Genomic DNA, 22,744 nt, shown 5'->3' on the forward strand with positions numbered 1-22,744 from the left:
GGATATCTGGTCAGCATGGACAAGTTGGACAGGAGGGTCTGTTTCTGTGCTGTATATCTCTCTAACCCTATGACACCACCATCCCTTTAAAAGTCAGAATGTATTTCTCTATATCATTCACATCCCCAAGCTGTTTAGCTATCAGAGAACCAAACACATAATTGTTGCCAGCCGGAAGGCCTTTATCATTGACAACAAGCAACAACTCCACAGACACATCAGCTGCTTGTTGCCAGCTGAATATAACATTGCACATAGCCCTTTAGTGCAGTCAGCCTGCCCCCACTGCTAGAACCAGCAACACGGTAAAAGCAATTCTAAACGGTGACAGCTTGTTTTTAAAAAGTGCAGTAATCCCTTCACAATTCTTGGTTTTTCAAAGAGTCCTCTTCCCACTCAAGTCCACAGTAAGGAAAATAAAAAAAAAATGGTATTTTCAGATTTATGGGTATCCATTCAATGTGGTTAACTTTTAAAATCAGATCGTGTGATTTATTAACCTATGAGGTTGTAGAAATATTATACAGAAGTGAGGTTTACTACCACTTTCTCAGGCCATAAAACAAAGAAGAAAAAGTATTTATAACTTAAGGAAGTCACTATCTATTTACAATATGCCAACTGATCTAAATGGAAGAATCTGAGTTATTTGAAATTCAAATATCCAAGTAACATTGAATCTGATTTTTCTAGACATATGTTTGCATTTTGCTTTAAATATGAGATATTGAAAAACTCAATCAACGTGAAATAACTTAACGATGATGATTAATGGTTTGTTCTTAACTGAGTGAACAGGGACAGTGTATGAATAAATAGTGTGACAGATTTTTGTAATAGTCTCAGTTTTATTTATTTTAATGATTGAAGTTTTTACTTGTGGTAAACATGTAGGGCAGAATCTTACATTTTTTCTTTAAGTGCCATTTTGTCGGGTTTTTTGAATGTTTTTATGCAGTGAAACTGAGTGAGGTCCATCGCTGTATAGTATCAAACTCATCAAATTAACCAGCTACCTGGTCTCTGTGGTGTCAATCTTGCCAAAAGCTGTCCCACATTGCCATGCACCATTCCCAGAACAACTTGGCACTCCTAGGATAACTCAGAATTCACAGGCACCCCTGGTGCCGGCACCATCATTAAATACCCATTGTCTGGAGCTGCCCCGCATGATTATGGCAGGAAAGGAAAATTTGCCCTCCATCTTTCACAAGTGGTCCTGATGGATAAAGAGGTACAGACACAGGGTATCCTCTTCACCAAAGACCAGAAGAGCCTAAAACACTAGACGTACTAACCTGGTCCAGGGTTCTCCCTCAGGTCAGTGCAGTCTCAGTCATCTGGAGAATGGAATAAGAAGGTTAATGTCCTTCTCCTCTCCACCAGCATAACTGCCACCATCTTCTCTTTGATACTTCACACTCACTATATATGCTACTGCGCCCAACTCCCACTAAAGCTCATGTTGCACTACTCTCTTCATTGCCTGCAACATCTTCCCTCATTTGGTGCCACTCACCCAACCCTTGACATCACTGCATGCATTCACTCTCCACCTGCACCAGTACTAACAGGTGTGCCTCACACTTTCATCTCTCCTAATTCATAAATCTGTCTTATTCCAGAAGGAAAACAGACAAGGGAAGAAAGAGTCAGGATGGCAAAGCATCCTGACTCTAACTGCCCTGAGCTGCTGACTGACCATGTCCATGTCCATGGACTCAAATCAGAGTCTCCCCTTGATTGACAGTGCTGGGAACCCCTGACTAAAGGCTATCTTGCATGATTTGATTGAGGATTGCTCACAGCCATGACAAGCTTACTTGCTTTGACTCCCATGTTGAGAATTCTTGGCATTTAATTTACCTGCTGCAGGTACTTGGATAGGAAGCTGCATATTAATGAAGTGAGATGTACAGTCAATAATGTAATTAACAAGCAATAACTTGCCTTCATAGACAACTGACTGCTCCCCAGCAAGAGTCTCACCTTACCTTAGTTTAAAGATGTAGTGAGTTGCTTCTAATGTTCAGATAGTCCTCATCAGATATCTCAACAAAGATTCTGCCTGATCTTCAATGAACCACACAAGTTTAATTATAAAAAATTAGTGTTTTAACTGGAATGCATTGCATGCACATCTGTTATAGTTACCTTCCTGTCATGTGTGTCGGGAATGCCATCCCTCTTCCAATCCACTTCCAGGAAAATTCAGATAGGAACTTCATTGTTTGCTTCTCGCCCAATATAATGCCATCACCTACTTCTTTCCCCAGTTCCTCAGCAAGCATTAAATTCGACCCTTCAGTTGCTTTAGATTAGAAAATTCTGGAAGAATCCCTTAACATTTATCAAATCTCCTCAAAGTGGATACTTTTCACTCTTCTGCCTGCCTGGGAGTGCCCTGATAACTTGAGGAACGTTATCCTATGTGTTTATAAAGTGGCCCACCTCTGGATCATTTAGGTAATCACCTGTCATGAGAAAGGACTGAAGCTGGACACAGTCAATAGGTCTATATAACATTCTTTCATTATAATTGTAGGTCTATGATTCATCCACAGCAATGCTTTGTGAATCAGATATTATGTTTGCACATTAAATGTTAAATTCAATAATTCCACGCTGAGAGAGGATGGCTACACTTGAAGGGAACACAGATTTTAGAATTACGATTATAGAGTTATAGGTTGACTTCCAAATGAACATGGCTTTCCACTGGGAGCACAGCATCACCTCACTCTGAGAAGTAAGCAGGTTTTATTCCAGAACAGTAACATTGGTACACTGGAATATAGAAACAGCAGTAATTCTTCAGCTTCTCAAGTCTGCTTCATCATTCAGTTACATTATGACTGATCTGTACCTGAGTTACATTTTCTCACCATTCATCTATATCAGTTAATGTCGAGCAATTAGGTTTTTCTACAAATGTCAAGTAGTCAACCAAAGTGGTATGAAGAGATTTTAGCAAAACTGTTGCTGTAGATTTTTTTAAAGTTTAAAATCAGCAATAAAATGTTATCATTGATGAAGATTCAGTGAATGGGTTTAAAATTGAAATATGTGATAAGGGATAGCATTACAGCTGTGCTGAGGGAGGATATTCCTGGAAGTACATCCAGGGAAGTTACTTGGGTGGAACTGAGAAATAAGAAAGGGATGGTCACCTTATTGGGCTTGTATTATAGACCTCCTAATAGTCAGAGGGAAATTGAGAAACAAATTTGTAAGGAGATCTCAGCTATCTGTAAGAATAATAGGGTGATTATGGTAGGGGATTTTAACTTTCCAAACATAGACTGGGACTGCCATAGTGTTAAGGGTTTAGATGGAGAGGAATTTGTTAAGTGTGTACAAGAAAATTTGTTAAGTGTGTACAAGAAAATTTTCTGGTTCAGTATGTGGAGGTGCAAACTTTGACCTACTCTCCTACTAGAGAAGGTGCAAACTTTGACCTACTCTTGGGAAATAAGGCAGGGCAGGTGACTGAGGTATCAGTGGGGGAGCACTTTGGGGCCAGTGACCATAATTCTATCAGATTTAAAATAGTGATGGATAAGGGTAGACCAGATCTAAAAGTTGAAGTTCTAAATTGGAGAAAGGCTAATTTTGACGGTATTTGGCAAGAACTTTCGAAAGCTGATTGGGGACAGATGTTCGCAGGTAAAGGGATGGCTGAAAAATGGGAAGCCTTCAGAAATGAGATAACGCGAGTCCAGAGAAAGTATATTCCTGTTAGGGTGAAAGGGAAGGCTGGTAGGTATATGGAATGCTAGATGACTGAAGAAATTAAAGGTTTGGTTAAGAAAAAGAAGGAAGCATATGTAAGGTATAGACAGGGTAGATTAAGTGAATTCTTAGAAGAATATAAAGGCAGTGGGAGTATACTTAAGAGGGAAATCAGGAGGGCAAAAAGGGGACATGAGATAGTTTTGGCAAATAGAATTAAGGAGAATCCAAAGGGTTTTTACAAATGCGTTAAGGACAAATGGGTAACTAGGGAGAAAATAGGGCCCCTCAAAGATCAGCAAGGCGGCCTTTGTGTGGAGCCGCAGAAGATGGGGGAGGTACTAAACGAGTACTTTGCATCAGTATTTACCGTGGAAAAGGATATGGAAGATACAAACTGTAGGGAAATAGATGGTGACATCTTGCAAAATGTCCAAATTACAGAGTAGGTAGTGCTAGATGTCTTGAAACGCATAAAGGTGGATAAATCCCCAGGACCTGATCAGATGTACCCTAGAATACTGTGGGAAGCTAGAGAAGTGATTGCTGGGCCTCTTGTGGAGATATTTGTATCATCAATAGTCACAGGTGAGGTGCCAGAAGACTAGAGGTTGGCTAATGTGGTGCCACTGTTTAAGAAAGGTGGTAAGGACAAGATAGGGAACTATAGACCAGTGAGCCTGACGTCGATAGTGGGCAAGTTGTTGGAGGGAATCCTGAGGGACAGGATGTACATATATTTGGAAAGGCAAGGACTGATTAGGGACAGTCAACATGGCTTTGTGTGTGGGAAATTCTTCCTTCCTGCCTTCCTGAAGAAGGGCTTATGCCTGAAACGTCGATTCTCCTGCTCCTTGGATGCTGCCTGACCTGCTGCGCTTTTCCAGCAACACATTTTCAGCGTGGGAAATCATGTCTCACAAACTTGATTGAGTTTTTTGAGGAAGTAACAAAGAGGATTGATGAGGGCAGAGCGGTAGATGTGATCTATATGAACTTCAGTAAGGCATTTGACAAGGTTCCCCATGGGAGACTGATTAGCAAGGTTAGATCTCATGGAATACAGGGAGAACTAGCCAGTTGGATACAGAACTGGCTCAAAGGTAGAAGACAGAGGGTGGTGGTGGAGGGTTGTTTTTCAGACTGGAGGCCTGTGACCAGTGGAGTGTCACAAGGATCGGTCCTGGGTCCTCTGTATTTTTGTCATTTACATAGATAATTTGGATGTGAGCCTAAGAGGTACAGTTAGTAAGTTTGCAGATGACACCAAAATTGGAGGTGTAGTGGACTTTGAAGAAGGTTACCTCAGATTACAACAGGATCCTGACCAGATGGGCCAATGGGCAGCAAAGTGGCAGATGGAGTTTAATTCAGATAAATGTGAGGTGCTGCATTTTGGGAAAGCAAATCTTAGCAGGATTTATACACTTAATGGTAAGGTCCTAGGGTGTGTTGCAGAACAAAGAGACTTTGGAATACAGGTTCTTAGCTCCTTTAAAGTGGAGTCGCAGGTAGATAGGATAGTGAAAAAGGCGGTTGGTATGCTTTCGTTTATTGGTCAGAGTATTGAGTACAGGAGTTGGGAGGTCATGTTGTGGTTGTACAGGACATTGGTTAGGCTACTGTTGGAATAATGTGTGCAGTTCTGCTCTCCTTCCTATCGGAAAGATGTTGTGAAACTTGAAAAGGTTCAGAAAAGATTTACAAGGATGTTGCCATGGTTGGAGGATTTGAGCTATAAGCTAAACAGGCTGGGGCTGTTTTCCCTGGAGCATCAGAGGCTGAGGGGTGACCTTATAGAGGTTTACAAAATTGAGGGGCTTGGATAGGGTAAATAGACAATGTCTTTTCCCTGAGGTGTGGGGAGTCCAGAACTAGAGGGCATAGGTTTAGGGTGAAAGGGGAAAGATATAAAAGAGATCTAAGGGGCAACGTTTTCACACAGAGGGTGATACATGTATGGAATGAGCTGCCAGAGGAAGTGATGGAGGCTGGTACAATTGCAACATTTAAGAGGCATTTGGATGGATATATGAATAGGAAGGGTTTGGAGGGATATGGGCCGGGTGCTGGCAGGTGGGACTAGATTGGGTTGGGGTATCTGTCCGGCATGGACAGGTTGGACCGAAGGGTCTGTTTCCATGCTGTACATCTCTATGACTCTATGTAATCGTTTAAACAATGTGGGTATGATCATTCAAAACGGACATTTAAAAAATATTGATGGTCAAAAGCCTCTGTGCAAAATAATAAAACATTTAATACTTATAACTGAAATTTTCATTCAAGATGTTTGTAGAAAACTGTAAAACAAATATCATGAAAAATGCAGGACAATGAAATCATTTTCATTTTAAATATTGTGTACCAGATGTAAATAAGGCCCTTGACTTTACTTTATTTCATCACACTTCCCGGACAACCATGTTCCATTCTTTCAACTTATTTGCAAATGTTTTGATCACGGAAGCTCTGTACAAATATTATTAATATGTTTCCTTTTCTCCTCAACTAAGGAATTCTCCCCAGAAGGTCCTTCCTAAGAGTCCGAGTCCATATTCATTCCACTCCCTGCTGTTTTATTGTCACTCCTTTCCCTCGATTTTGGAATCATAATAGGGTTGCTGTGTTCACCTCACACCCCATCAGCTTCCACATTCAACAGATCATTCTTTACCATTTCACCAGCATTGTGCTACCACCAAATCATTAGGCAAATGTGAGGACTGCAGATGCTGGAGATTAGAGTTGAACGTGTGGTGCTAGAAAAGCAAAGCAGTTCAGACAGCATCCGAGGAGCAGGAGAATTGATATTTCAGCTAAAAGCCCTTAATCAGGAATGAGCCCCTCATTCCTAATCAAGGGCTTTTGCCTGAAACGTCCGTTCTCCTACTCCTCAGATGCTTCCTGACCTGCTGTGCTTCTCCAACACCACACTCTTGATGACCACCAAACCAATGTCCTCATTTGTTCCCCTCCAACTGCTCTCTCTGCAACACTCTGCTCCATTCTTCAATTACTCCCAATAACCTGTCCACCCTGCCCTCCACCTACACCTGATAAAAAAGCAGGACAGATAACACCAGTTCTTTCATCTCCTCACTTCCCATCATCCAGGATAACAAACACTCCTTCCAAAGACGTGCTTATTCTCATTTCAGATCGCCATCATCTTTTCAAGGGCAACTAAAGGGATGAGCAATATATCCTGGCCTTATCGGCAGAACTTGCAACCCAAGCACAAATAAAATCACTTTCAGTATAGTATATTCACAGGAGAAAAGCTTATTGTATTGGAGGTAACACTAGACTGGATAGAGGATTGACACTTGAATAGAACAGAGAGTTGAGGGACCATTTTCACATTGGCAAGCTGTAGTTAGTAGAGTTTCATAATATTCAGTGCAGGGGCTTTAATTATTTAAAATGCATGTTAATGACATGGATCATATTAGCCAAATATGTTGACAATACAAAGGTAAGTCAGTACCTAAGTTGTGTAGAGGAAAGAAAGAATCTCACCATATTTTGAAAAAAGGGCATTTTTGGTGCGGTTTCACTGTCTTCTGTTAGTTAGCCAATCCTCTCCGTGCTAATGTACTACCTTCAACACTGCTAGCTTATTAAGAAAGTTTACATGGAGTATTATCAAACACCTTTTGCATATCCAGATATGTTACAACAGCTGGTCCAACTTTATCTATTTTGCTTATTACCTTCTCAATGAATTCTAATGAAATTGTCAGGCACAATTTCCCCTTTGTGAAGCCATGCTGATTCAGCTTGATCACATCATATATATCTCTGTCCTTTTACATCCCAATATCAGACATTAAGCCACTTGGCCTTTAGTTACCAATGTTTTTTGTCTTTTTCCATTTTCGAGTAAGAATGTTAAACTGGCAATTTTCAAATCCGCCAGAACGTAAGGGTTCTTGGAAGATTAGTACCAGTGCATTCACTATCTCTGTAGTTATTTCGTTCAACACCCTAGAAATGCAGCCAACAGAGGACTTTTTGGTCTTTGACCAATTAGCTTTCCTAGCACCCGTTATTGTATTTGTCTCCTTCCTATCTTTAGATTTAGTATTTTTGGAATTCTGTTACGCCCTTCATGATGAAGACTTATGCCACATATTTATTCAACTTGTCTGCTATTTCCTGGATTTCCATTATTTGCCCAACCTCAATCAGTGAGAAGCCTATGCTCACATTGGACTCTTTTTTTATAGAATCATACTGTCCATTTTTATATGAATTATTTATTTATACGCTTTATTTTTCTCCCTCTTTTCTGTGGTCATCATTTGCTGGCTGTTTGTACTTTCAAAGAACTTTCCAAGTCCTATCTGGCATGCAGCACCTGCCCTCTATCATGGACAAGGTAACATTCCTCCTGCTCAATGACATCATCTTCCCCCTCAGAACACTGCTCCCATTCCCCCATTTCATCAGCATCCAGCATGTCTCTTTCTTACATTCTCCAGTTGTCCAGAGCATAGCATAGTAAGATTATGCATCACACTGCCTGAAGCATGCTGTAAGTTCCCTCCTGACTAATGCAAGCATTAAAACAACATCTCCACTTTTCTACCTTTTCTCATTAACCCTTGACTCCCCTACTGATCAAAAATCTGTCTATTTCAGCCTGAATGTACACAAGGGCTCTGCCCCTACATCTCTCTGTGGCAAGGAATTCTAAAGGCTCACAATCCTCTGAAAGAAGAAATTCCTCCTTACCTCAGACTTAATTTGGTGCCTCTACCATGAGGGGAGACATCCTCTCAGTATTTACCTGTCAAGCCCTTTAAGAATCCTTCATGTTTCAATGCGATTACTGCTCATTTTTGTAATCTCCAGTGGATGGAGTCTCAACCTATTTAATCTTTGCTCATAAGACAATTCCTCCATATCTGGAATCATCCAAGTAAACCTTGTCTGAAATGCTTCCAGTGAAATAATATATTTTCTTAAATAAGGTGAGCATGGTGGTTAGCACTGCTGCCTCACAGCGCCAGAGACCAGGGTTCAATTCCCGCCTCAGGCGACTGACTATGTGGAGTTTGCACGTTCTCTCCATGTCTGCGTGGGTTTCCTCTGGATGCTCTGGTTTCCTTCCACAGTCCAAAAATGTGCAGGTTAGGTGAATTGGACATGCTTGATTGCCCATAGTGTTAGGTGAAGGGGTAAATGTAAGGGAATGGGTCGAGGTGGGTTGCGCTTCGGTGGGTTGCGCTTCAGCGGGTCGGTGTGGATTTGTTGGGCCGAAGGGCCTGTTTCCACACTGTAATGTAATGTAATGTAATCTAATCTAATCTAATCAAATTGCTCACAGTACCCTGGATGTTGTTTTATCAGCACCTTGAACAGTTGCAGCAAGACTTCAAAACTCTTATACTCCAACTGCCTTGAAATTAGGGGGAACATTCAATTTGCCTTGCTGATTACCTGCCTGCATCTGTGTGCTAACTTGCTGTGTTTCATGTACAAGTACCCCCAGGTCCCTTCATGTTACAGCTTTCTGCAGCCTTTCTCCATTTAAATAATACTATATTCTTTTGTCCTCCCTTCCAAACTGAATAACTTTACATTTTCACATATTGTACTCCACTTGCCAAGTTATTGCCCACTTATTTAACCTATCACTATCTCTCTGTAATAAAATGAAGAACTGCAGATGCTGGAAATCTGAACCAAAAACAGAAATTGCTGGAGAAACTCAGCAGGTCGGTCAGCATTTGTGGAGAGAAAGCAGAGATAACTTTTGAATCAGTGATCCTTCTTCAGAACTGTCCCGATGAAAAGTCACTGGACCCGAAACATTAACTGTGCTTTCTCTCCACAGATGCTGCCAGACCTGCTGAGTTTCTCCAGCAATTTCTGCTTTTGTTGTTATCTCTCTGTAAACTGTTTAGATTAGATGAGATTACTTACAGTGTGGTAACAGGCCCTTCAGCCCAACAAGTCCACACCGACCCGCTGAAGCGCACCCCACCCAGACGCATTCCCCTATATTTACCCCCTTACCTAACACTACGGGCAATTTAGCATGGCCAATTCACCTAACCTGCACATTTTTGGATTGTGGGAGGAAACCGGAGCACCCAGAGGAAACCCACGCAGACACGGGGAGAATATGCAAACTCCACTCAGAGAGTCGCCTGAGGTGGGAATTGAACCCTGGTCTCTGGCGCTGTGAGGCAGCAGTGCTAACCACTGTGCCACCCTTTCTATCCATTTTTGTGCCATCTGCAAGTTTGGCTACAGTACTTCCACTTCCTTCTTCCAAGCCACTGATAAATATTGTGAAAAATATTGCTCCTAGCACTGATCCTTGTGGAACACGATTAGTTATGGGTTACAACCTGAAAATGAATCCTTATCCCCCCTTGCTGTTTCCTTCCTGCTAATTAATCCTCTGTCCACACCAATATATTACAGCTGTTATCTTGTAACTTAACCTTTTGTGGGGTTCCTTGTCAAATACATTCTGAAAATTCAAATACAACACATCTACTGGTTCCCCATTATCAACTTTGGATCAAAAAAACTGTAATAAGTTAGCTAGACACAGTTTTTCTTTTATGCAGCCATGCTGACTGCTTGATTAGATTATGATTTTCCAAATGTGCTGGTTTTACTTTCTTTGTAATTGATTCCAATGTTTTTTTAATGGTAGATATCAGATTAGTTGGCTTTCAGTTACCTGCTTTTTGCCTCCCTCTCTTTTTGAATAAGGGTGCCATTTGGCAGTTTTCCAATCCTCCTATACTTCTCCAGAATCCAACATAGTTTGGGGAAATTATTACCAATGCATCCAATATCCCTGTGGCTACTTCTTTTAAGATCCTTGGACTCAAGCATCATGGGCCATAGGACTTACCTGCCTTTTGTCTAATGGGTTTGTCTAATACCCCTTCTCTGATGATGGTACTTAATTCCTCCTCCAATATTTTTTAGTATTAATGGGATATTCAAAGTATTTTCCACTGCAAAGACTGATGTAAGATATCTGTTTAACTGCTCTGCCATTTCTTTATTTCCCATAACTGGTTCAATTGTCAAAGCCCCCAGTCTGTGATATGGAAAGAGGATTACAAAATAATTTTGGAAGTATCCTATCTCTTTGCTTCATTCTCTTACTTTAAAAGTCTCCTCAAAACTATCCTCTTTAATAAACATTTTGTCTCAGTACCTTATTTTTCAACTCAGCAATTATAAATTAACAAGTCTCCCAAGACCCCATTTGCTTGTTGGAGACCTGTTAGTTAGTGACAATCAAAGGCAGTCTGCTGTGAGTTATGTACCATTATGCTGAATATTTGATATGGGAATTGTGTTCACTGAAGCATGAAACAACATTACTGATATGATAACTGTTCAACCCTCTCCCCTACTATCTACATAAATGTGTGTGTTTTGGATTGAGGAGTTGCATCACCCACAAATTTGCAGCAAAGAATTTGCAATGTCTTGTTCATTGTTCTGAAGAAGGGTCATGACCCAAAATGCTAACTCTGTATTTTCCCCACAGATGCTGCCAGGCCTGCTGAGGTTTTTCCAGCAATTTCTATTTTTGTATTTGCAATGTCTTGTTTCCTCACACCTAATAAACCTCCACAACTCTAGCTAGCGCAGAAACGGCAAAGCAGACTGTTATGAAAAGATTTAGAAGTAGCAAATGGTTTCACCACCCAATCTCATTTGAAAATTACATTTTAGCAATAAGTCTTCCAGAACAGTTGCAATAATGAGTGGTTAATTGAAAGTGGACTAAAGCGGCTAAAGAAAACAAGCAGTATTGTCACCAAAGCTGTATTTAAATGAACACTTTTGAAGTTGCACTGAGTTACTTTGATCAATTCCGATGTGCTTTTGGTCTGTTTCCTACAGTAATCTGCCTGGTGGGATTAGGTTTGGTCGTTTTTTTCTTCAGCTTGCTGCTGTCAATATTCCGCTCAAAGTATCATGGGTATCCCTACAGGTAGGCACAGTCACTTGTTATAACCTTAACGTACACCCTTTGAAGTAGTTACAGTAAATGACGAGTGAGAAAAACTTGTTAAAGAAATTGCAGTTCTTTCACATTATCCAGCAACAACATTTAATAAAAGGAGAAGACAAGTGAAATCCCGTTGCATCATAAGAGATTCATTTTAAGTTTTAACATGTTTCTGAATGAAAATGTACTCATTCAAATTCAAATTGTTGCAAAATCTTTATATTTTTTGGGTGGAAGTGAAGACCCAGTATTTGAAGACATGAAATAAATGATCAGGAATATTATAGGGCAGGTTTACTCTTGGACACAAAAGAGAGAATTTTATACTTGCAGTATTTAGGTCCAAACTTAAGTTAAAGTGGACTCTCTAATCCTCTTTTTTTCTGTCTGGTACTGAGGATATGATGGCGGATGAGTGACCAACATGGGTCAACAAAGTAGGGTGAAAGTTTAAGGGTGACAGTGAGGCTGCAGGCCTCATCTTTACTTTAACTTCTGCAGCTTCACAGCTGTTATCTGGTTTTCTGAGTATTGGATTTCTTGTCATGAGGTCTCTGGCCTTCCTTCCATCCTCCAGTTAGAAATAAGTGGGTTGGAGTAGGTCTGCGTTGAGAATCAGATTTCTGAGACATTAACCCCGCCAGCCCAGGCCCTGAATTTCCCCCTGAATTGGTAACCCTCCAATTAGAACACCAACCCTGTGGCACTCCCACCATGCAGCCACAACTCACTCAACAGAGGACCTACTCCTGTTCTGGTCATCAATGACCTACTCCCTGTCTGGCTTGAGCCCCAACTTCTCATTTGAATGTGAGCCTCCAGACAGGGCCTGAATTGCTGAGATCAGCTTAAGTTCCACCATTTGTGTGGGAGCCTGCCAGTTCCCTCCCTGACTGGCTGAGTCCCTACAATTTAGCTCTGTAAATTGCAGCCCAAAGGATTTCTCATGAATCTGTGACGAGAGAGAAACCAGGTAAGCGGATTGTAGATTTGAAATAGAACATGTTCAGCTTTCCATTCATTTAAATGAGTGGACTGAACATCAAGGATGCTCCATTATGAGTGAAGTTTGGTTTTCAAAGGGAACTAGAATCTGGCAGTATGTAAAACATCTGTTTGATCCTCTACCACTCAGCTGTCAAAGTGAAAATTCACACCCAAGGAGTTGGAGTTATGGGGTGGATTTCATCATGAGGGACAATCTGTTGTGGATACATGCCAACTTCTGTATCCATCCTATAAAATAGCAGTCTGCTCAGCAATAATCTGCTCAGTTTGCATTCTGGGAGAAAGTGAGTTCTGCAGATGCTGGAGATCAGAGTCAAAACGTGTGGTGCTGGAAAGGCACAGCCTGTCAGGCAGCATCTGAGGAGCAGTAGAGTTGATGTTTCAAGCATAAGCACTTCCCCAGGAATGCTTATGCTGAAAACATCGACTCTCCTGCTGCTCAGATTCTGCCTGACCAGCTGTGTTTTTCCAGTACCACACTTTTTGACTCAGTTTGTATTCCTCCAGGGTCACTTAGCTCCTGACCTCACTATAGTGTTATGACCGAAGCTGGAGGAATGTGTCATCGCTCTAGTCCCACTATTCCTTTGGTCACAACATCAAGTGAAAATATTTTCTCTAGTGACCAAGGTGACCAATTAAATGCAATCAGATTTCAAGTGCCATTGTACATCTACAATTAATTGCAACTTAACTGCAGAAAGGAGGAATGTTGTCATGATCTTTGGAACTGATTTACATATATAAGTGATGAACCTTTGAGTAAATCTGTAGATTAAGTTATGACCAGCGCATTTGTCTTTACTTTCAGAAAATCGCAATCACAATTTTATACTTAGCCTGGTTTAAAGTTACCAAACTTCTTTTTGAAATCATTAATTTTTTTAGGTTAGTGTTTGGCTCAAATATATCTCACAGTACGTAGAACACTTATTTCAATGTTGCAGTTATTTAGTGAATAGATCAGTAATGTTTAAAGACCAGTGTATTGTCATTTATAAATGTTCTTCTTTTCCAGCTTTTTGATAAAGTAAAAAATGGAATCACATGAAAAGACTTGAAAGAGACTATGAAAACATCTGCCATCTGAGGAGAACATACTTTATAATTCGGGTTGCTAGCCAATGTAATACAGTGTTAGCTATTAACTATTATACTTGTCATTGTGAAATTGTAAAAGTGCCATTTAGGAGTGAGTCTGTGCTATTGCTTTGTTTTGTGTTTCTTATATATAAGTTGATATATTAGTTTGAATTGCTGTAGGAAATGGTGTACAAATGACCAGAAGTATAATAAATTGCAAGAACCTTCATGAGACTTTGTCTAAATCCTTTGGCATTATATAACAATACAACGTGTTTCACAAAAGTGTTTAATGTTCTTGTCAGGTTTCTGAAGAAGCACTGCAACATGTTTTGTCAAGTGGAGCCTGCGGACAAGATTATGTACGTGACACTGGGAATTAATTCAGGTTTAAGTAACAGTAGTTTTATTCATCCACTGCTATTAAAATGTAATTGCAGATCTATACAAGGACTTTTCAGAAAATATTTAACTGTATATCTTATTGGTATGAGTTAGAACATTTTGCTTTTCTAAAATATTTTATTTAGTAATGAGACTGCATTTAGCATTTGCTTGTTTATACTGTTTATTTTGTGAGCTGCAAAACTGAGTCACAATTAGCACTGCTGCCTCACAGCGCCAGGGTCCCTGGTTTGATTCCAGCCTTGGGCGAATGTCTGTGTGGAGTTTGCACATTGTCCCCCATGTCTGCGTGGGTTTCCTCCCACAGTCCAGATCAGGTGGATTGGCCATGCTAAATTGCCCATAGTGCTAGATGCATTAGTCAGAGGGAAATGGGTCTGGTTGGGTTACTCTTAGGCATGGTGGCACAGTGGTTAGCACTGCTGCCTCACAGTGCCAGAGACCCGGGTTCAATTCCCGCCTCAGGCGACTGACTGTGTGGAGTTTGCACATTCTCCCCGTGTCTGGTGGGTTTCCTCAGGGTGCTCCGGTTTCCTCCCACAGTCCAAAAATGTGCAGGTTAGATGAATTGGCAATGCTAAATTGCCTATAGCATTAGGTGAAGGGGTAAATGTAGGGGAATGGGTCTGGGTGGGTTGCGCTTTGGCGGGTCGGTGTGGACTTGTTGGGCCGAAGGGCCTGTTTCCACACTGTAAAGTAATCTATTCTAAGTAATCTAAAAAAACTGTTAGCCCCAATCTTTCTCTCAAGACTTCCATTCTTTAAATCATAGCAAGTGACATAGAATTCGACACACTTCTATGAATGAAACCCTGGTTGCACACACTCATGAGTCGTGCAATTTAAGATGATTAAGGTTGAACTTTTAAAATTTGAGTTGGTACACTTTTTTGTTTTACACTGATTTTACTTCACAATTATTGTATTTTCACACCTGACAAATTTGCTTCAAACTTTAAGGCCGGTTCTGTAGTTACGCATTCATTGCATGTCAATAGCCCACATTTACAAGCCAAGGTCATTTAAATTATTGAGGCTAGATTTTTTTGTGGCATTTTGCAATTCTGAAACCTTTAAAAGTGGCAGGTGAGATGCAGATGTAGAAGCTCATCCCCCATTTTGGAGATCATACTTTTGCTGGCAGCGGAGCTGAGACATGATTCACAAATGCAGCAGGGCATATAAAATTAATGCAGAGTTCAAATGGACTCCATTTTCACAGTTATAATGTCCTTGCTTAACGGCATGGGAGTCATGAAATCGTGGAGCAGATGTAAATACTTGTGATGGGCGAATAGGTCATTCTAAATAACATTATCTGTAATGTTTTAAATTCCCAATCATTTAAACTTAGAAACAAAAGACTAAAGCAGAGTTTTTTTTAAACGTACTTTCTCTAGGACCAGAAGAAAGTGAGGACTGCAGATGCTGGAGATCAGAGCTGAAAATGTGTTGCTGGAAAAGCGCAGCAGGTCAGGCAGCGTCCAAGGAGCAGGAGAATCGACGGTTGGAGGGTTCCTTGGCGAAAGATGAGGCGCTCTTCCTCCAGCCGTCGTGTTGCTATGGTCTGGCGATGGAGGAGTCCACTCCACCAAGGACATGCAGGTCCTTGGACTCCTCCATCGCCAGACCATAGCAACACAACGGCTGGAGGAAGAGCGCCTCATCTTCCGCCTAGGAACCCTCCAACCACAAGGGATGAACTCAGATTTCTCCAGTTTCCTCATTTCCCCTCCACCCACCTTGTCTCAGTCCCAACCTCGAACTCAGCACCACCTTCCTAACCTGCAATCTTCTTCCTGACCTCTCCGCCCCCACCCCCACTCTGGCCTATCACCCTCACCTTAACCTCCTTCCACCTATCGCATTTCCAACGCTCCTCCCCCAAGTCCCTCCTCCCTACCTTTTATCTTAGCCTGCTTGGCACACTTTCCTCATTCCTGAAGAAGGGGTCATGCCCAAACCGTCGATTCTCCTGCTCCTTGGATGCTGCCTGACCTGCTGCACTTTTCCAGCAATACATTTTCAGCTCTTTCTCTCGGACCACTTTGATGCTGTATATTAGGACAAAACTAGTTATCTCATATTTCTGCAATTTCCATAGAGTTATCTGTTGTTATTTTCCAAATACTTTAATTGCAGCTTAAGTTGAAAGGAATGTTTGGATTGGTTCCAAATACCACTGGCGGAGATGTAGTTCACATTTTGATTGATCGCTGAAAGAGGCTATTAAAGGATTAACTGTTGCTGTGGGATGTGTTCCTGTTGAAAGCTTGAGGTATTTACATGTTTTGAATTGGTTTAATGAATAAGAGGTCTGTTTCTTGATAATAGTGTGATTAAATGCTCTATTAGATTGTTAGAAGTTTTATGTTAATCTCTACATGACTCCTTAGGTGTGTCCATTAATCACACTGAGTGAGCAGTAATGGCGATGGCATGAGGATGAATGGGGATTATGAATTGAAGGGGGCAGGGAGGGGGGGATTAGCATGAAGGTAACATGACAACTGAGTGGAGGGTGAGGCCTACAAATCCTTGGCTTTCAGCCACCCCAACTCAAGCAAGCCAATTCAGAACCAAGTAGCTCACTGTTGGACTAAAAGTAGACAGAATGGACCAGAAAGCCATTAGCAAGTAAATGAGGCTCACCAGCAAAGAGACAAAGAAAAAAATTTATGGCATCAAGAAATGTAACAAAAACGTGACAGGCTGTGAACAAAGGAAGATAAACTTAGAGACAACTCAGGTTACAAAACTTTTAGGCAAATGATATATCTCTGACCATTTGATAGTATCTGGGAGATTGTGTGCATTGCTATATCAGTTGGCTGTGAACAAGGTATTCTCAGCAATGTACCATGCTTTGCGTAAGGTGGTGACTATTTCATTTTTGTATGTTATACTTCTATATCCAAAAACATATGTGTGAGATCACAGTATTTTTAAGAAATCATGTTCACCAATTTAACAAACAATCCAAGATTGTCCATTAGTGTGGTCCATACTTACTGCTCGCCTATATAAAATTATCAAGAAATCTGATAGTTTCATTTTCATCTCAAGCATTCCAGTATTGCAGTAGGACATCTATTCAAGGTTTGTAGATTTCAAGTGAATGCAGTGCCACATCCCACTTTCCAATGTCATCACACATGAAAATATTAGAACATGACACTTAATCACCTGGATGGATTTAAGGTTGGGAGTAGTGCAACTTTCATTGACAATGGGGGAAAAGTTTACCCTTTCAAGGTGGGAAGTGTAAGATGGGTGATTTCCCAAAGTGGGATTTCTGCCCTCTGAAAGTTCACCTGTTCACACAGGATTCCTGTTTTTCTGAATTGGAGTCAGGATGGAGTCTTGGATGTCACTTGCTATCGCAGACACGTCCCCCTTCCAATCTCTCTATTCTCCTTGTATTCCTTATTAATTTATGGGATGTGAGCATTACAGGTTAGATTAGATTAGATTTGATTAGATTACAGTGTGGAAACAGGCCCTTCGGCCCAACAAGTCCACACCGACCCGCCGAAGCGAAACCCACCCATACCCCTACATTTACCCCTTACCTAACACTACAGGCAATTTAGTATGGCCAATTCACCTGACCCTGCACATCTTTGGATGGTGGGAGGAAACCGGAGCACCCGGAGGAAACCCACGCAGACACGGGGAGAACGTGCAAACTCCACACAGTCAGTCGCCTGAGGCGGGAATTGAACCCGGGTCTCTGGCGCTGTGAGGCAGCAGTGCTAACCACTGTGCCACCATGTTAGGCCAGCACTTATTGCCTATCCCTAATTGCCCAGACAGAAGTTAAGAGTCAACCATATTGCTGTGGGTCTGGAGTCACATCTACGCCAGACAAAGTAATTAATCATCCAGATGGGTTTCATGGTCATCATTAGACCCCTGATTCCAGATTTTTTTTAAAATTCAATTCAAATTCCCCCTATCTGCCCTGGCAGGATTTGTACCCAAGTCCATGGAACATTATTTGGGTCTCTGGATTAACAGTCCAGCACTAATACCACTAAGCCAGCACCTCCAATAACCACTTCAACAACCCCCAAGAATTCTTGATTTCCTTATTCCAATCATGTGTCTTCCATAAAACTCAGCAAAACCTCTGCTATGTACAGAACCCATGAGCCCAAAACTAACATACTTCGGAAATAAGAAACAAAGAATAGTTCATTTGAACTGTCCCTTCTTAAATCGTAAAACCGTCAATGAAACTTAACGATTGACACTTCCTCTAAAAATCACTCAAATTCTCATTAATCTGTCAAAACAAGCAGACACTCAAAAAGCCCTTCTAAATTCACTAAATTCACAAAAATGCAAATCAAATACAATACATAAACCCTTCAGGACTGACAACATCCCCCTGAGCTAAATCCAAAGTCGTGTTTAAAATTCAGATGTGCATTCATGGGGTGGTGATGGTATAATGTTACTGTACTGAGCTAGTAATCCAGAGGTGAAGGGTCAGTTAGCTTGTGTAATAGATGGCTCGTTTGTGATGCAGAATGATGTCAACAGCACAGATTCACTTTCCACACTGACTGAAGTTACCATGAAGGGCTTTCCTTCTCAACCTGCCCTCTCACTGTGGTGATCCTCAGCTTAAACCACCCACCAGTTGTCTCTGTCTATTGAGCAGCCTCATAGTCCAGTAGGACTATGGCAACTTTACCTAATATTTCAAAGACCAAGATAATATACCAAGCACCCAGGCTCAGGTCCCTAGCACTGCAGAAATTCAGTGATGACCATGAAAAGATTGTCAATTGTGGTTCACTAATGTCACGTGGCTCAGTGGTTAGCACTACTGCCTCACAGCACCAGGGACGTAGGTTTGGTTCCAGCCTTGGTTGACTTTTTGTATGGAGTTTGCACATGACCGTGTGGGTTTCCTACCACAGTCCAAAGATGTGCAATGGTAGATTGGCCATACTAAATTGCCCATAGTGTTCAGGGATGTGTAGGCTAGGTGCATTAGTCAGGAGAAATGTAGAGTAATGGGGTAGGGGGATGGGTCTGGGAGGGAAACTCTTTGGAGGGTCAGTGTGGACTTGTTGAACCAAATGCCCTGTTTCCACGCGGTAGGGATTCTATGTGAAGAATTAAATTTGCTGCCAGTGCCAGAGATGCTGGACCTTTGGTGGTGAATGGTGAGTTGTTCTGGGAATGGCATGTGATAAGATAGGGATAAAATCGGACATGATGGTTGCCATTGGATGGAGTAGGTAGTTAGTGAATTGTTGTTGGTAGGATGCAAGGAGAAATAGTTGGAAAGCAGGTTGCAAGAGGGATATAAACAGCTTACAGAGTGACATTGATAGGTTAAGTAAGACCAAATGAAATAGGAACAGGAGTAGGCCTCAAACTTGCTCCCCCATTCAATAGGATCATGGTTGATCTGATATTCCTCACGTCCACTTACTGCTCTTTCCTCATAGCACTTAATTTCCCTACTGATCAAGAATCTACACAATATGCACAAGGACTCTTCCCCCACATATCTCTATGGCAAGGAGTTCCAAAGACTCTCAACTCTTAGAGAGAAGAAATGTCTCCTCACCTCAGTCTAAAATTGGTGCCCCTTTTATTCTGAAACTGTGCCCTCTGGTCATAGACTCTCGCATGAGATTCACAGCCTCTCAGCATCTATCCTGTCAAGCCCCTCATGAATCCTATGTGTTTCAGTGAGATTACTCCTCATTCTTCTAAACTTCAGTTGGTGGAGTCCAAACTTGTTTAGCCTTTGCTTAACCACTTGCCTCCATACCTCCTCCTCTGAACTGCCTCCAATGAAATGATATGTTTCCTTAAATATGGACATAAATTCACAAAAATGCAAATCAAATAAAGTACATAAACCCTCACGACTGACAACATCCCCCTGAGCTAAATCCATAGTGGTGTTTAAAATTCAGATGTGCATTCGTGGGGTGGTGATGGTATCATGATACTGTACTGAGCTAGCTACTGATAACTGTACTCTAGATGTGATCTCACCAGCACCTTGTCAAGTTGCAGTAAGACTTTACTACTCTTATAGTCCAACTACTTTTAAATCAGGCCCAATATTCCATTTGTTTTCCTGATTCCCTAAGGCTAATAGAATGTTGTCTATATTTCAAGGGGTTTGAAGTATAAGAGTAGGGAAATATCATTGCAACTGCTAAAGGTGCTGATGAAACCACATCTGGAATACTGTGAGCACTTTTGGTCCCCTTATTTAGGCAAGTATGTCATTTCATTGGAAACAGCTTAGAAAAGATGCACGAGTATGATGTCTTTGAAACATACAAGATTCTTAAGAGGCTTGGCAGAATGATTTTTGATGGAACGTTTCCCCTTTTGGGAGATACTAGAACCAGAGGGAAATGTCTCAGGATAAAAGGAACCCAATTTATAACTGAGATGAGGAGGAATTTCTTCTCTGAGGCAGTTGTGAGTATTTGGAGCTCCTTACGTCAGAGACCTATGGGGGCTGAGCCCTAATGTATATTTAAGAATGAAATAGATTGATTTCCTTACTGATCAAGAATCTACGAAAGGACAGGTAGGTGGATTTGAGGAATGTCAGATCAGCCATGATCCTATTGAAAGACAGGACATTCTCAAGGCCTACTTCAGTTCCCGTTTCTCACGGTCTTAAATATCAATGGGACTCATGGCAACAATCCCCTCAAAAAACTCAGCGCAACTTGCAACACGTCAAAAATTCTGAAGATTCAATCCTTTGTATTTTGTTTTGTGACCTGTGGAATAGTGGGTCTAGAATGATGGCACACTCCTGCGGCCTCAGTTTTAATATGTTGAATTTACCCACTCTAATTTTCTTCCATCAGTCCTTCTGCTCTATATTTATCAGCAGACCTAGAAGTGTTGGAATAACGTCAAGATGATGTTTGGAAATGACAAATAACTCAAAGGTCATGTTTATGTTTCTAGACTGAGTGGAGGAGCTGTTCTGCAAAGATATAGGCCAATCTGCATTTGATCTGTCCAGTGTAGAGGCAAATGCATATGTGCAATGAAATACAGTAGACTTGATGGAAAGTAGTGCAAATAAACCATTGCTTCATTTGGAAGGTGTGGCCTTGGTTGGTGAAGCTGTAAATAGAAAGGTGTCATATGAGGAGGATAAAATATTGGGAATGATAAAGAAGTGGAAGAGGGTGTTACAGAGGGAATAGTTCCTTTAGAATGCTGAAAAGGAATGGGAAGTAAATTTTGTTTGGTGGCGGTGTTATGCTGGAGGTGCCAGAAATGGTGAAGGATAATCCTTTGAATGTGGTTGAGAGTGGTGTAGAAAGTGATACAAAGGGGAATCCTGGGTGAGAGCAGATTTGGAGGAAATGGCGTAGTCACGGTTCAGGGCCATGCCAGTCACATTGAGGGTGGGGGTGTGTCAGAGACAGTGAAAGTGGAGAAGATTGTAACATGGTGGAAGCGCCATTTTGAAAGATACCATCATGGAAACAGATGCAACAGAGTTGGTGAAACTGGGAGAATGAAATTGAGTTGTTTAGAGAGGCAGGGTCTGTGGAAATGTATTTGAGGTAGCTGTGAGAGTTGTTGGGCTTGTAATAAATCTTACTAGATAACCTAGAAATGGAGGGAGAGAAATCCAGAAAAGTAAAGGAAATGTCAGAAATGGACCACATGAAGGTAAAAGAGTGGGAATTACAAGCAAAATTAATTACATTCTTTATACGCGAGGAAGAAGCAACCCAGCACAGTCTTCAATGTACTGGAAAGAGTTTTGGGTTGGGGATCAAATCATTCCGGATCTAGGATTGTTCACAGAATTTGCCCCTACTATTTGGATTCATGCTTAGGAGACAAAACAGATCCACCCTTCTAAAAATCTCTGTTAATAATCTTTTTCACCCACATCAACCTATATCCCTCCCTTCCATCAAGACTGATTCTCACCATGACACAGTTACCAAAGTCATTTGTTGGTTAAACTTGTTGTTGTTCACACTTGCCTTCCATGCATAAGTTGCACTGGGAATAATAGTCTCTCTTCTCCCTTGATGTTAAACAAAAATGCAGCAATGTACTGTGAAAAATCATGTTGTTTTGCTTGACATTTAATGAGCATTGATTTGACAGTGCATAGTGTTATGAGGAAAATCACCACTCTCAGAGTCAGAATCGGGGTTCAATGACAGAGTTTATTGCACAAGGAAATATTAGCACTCTGAGTTCAGCCAGCTCTGTGTTAATTGCTTCCAGAGCTTTCAGGGTGATATTGCCTAGGATAGTCAGGTCACATACAAAATAATTGCAGTTTTTAGCGCTGATGATCCCTGCTGCTCCCTCCAAAGATAGAGATCCCAGGAGTCCATATCCCAATGATGGCCACAAAGTGGTGGGGGCCTGCCAGTCAGCACAGAGCTCCTGGAGCAGGTCACTATCCTTCTCTGAATATGCCCCCCATTGGAGCATGGAACAGTAGGGGTGCAATTGTCCCTACAGCAAACAGGT

The 22,744-nt window shown here is 41.3% G+C and overlaps 1 protein-coding gene and 1 long non-coding RNA gene across 2 annotated transcripts in view; both read left to right on the forward strand.

Moving 5' to 3' along the window:
• tusc3 (tumor suppressor candidate 3) overlaps positions 1–14,052 on the forward strand; it is a 390,300-nt gene extending 376,248 nt beyond the window's left edge. The window contains exons 9-10 of the mRNA XM_043690293.2: positions 11,626–11,716; positions 13,761–14,052. Of these exons, the coding sequence (XP_043546228.2) occupies positions 11,626–11,716; positions 13,761–13,776 (107 nt within the window). The 3' untranslated portion in view covers positions 13,777–14,052. The remainder of the gene's footprint in view (positions 1–11,625; positions 11,717–13,760) is intronic.
• Positions 1–22,744, forward strand: part of LOC148152150 (uncharacterized) — a 762,130-nt gene that overhangs the window by 623,203 nt on the left and 116,183 nt on the right. The gene's annotated exons all lie outside the window — the stretch shown is intronic.

Source organism: Chiloscyllium plagiosum, unplaced genomic scaffold (assembly GCF_037043375.1).
Source record: "Chiloscyllium plagiosum isolate Xiang-an unplaced genomic scaffold, Cpla_swu_hap1 HiC_scaffold_1, whole genome shotgun sequence".
NCBI classification, from domain to species: Eukaryota; Metazoa; Chordata; class Chondrichthyes; order Orectolobiformes; family Hemiscylliidae; genus Chiloscyllium; species Chiloscyllium plagiosum.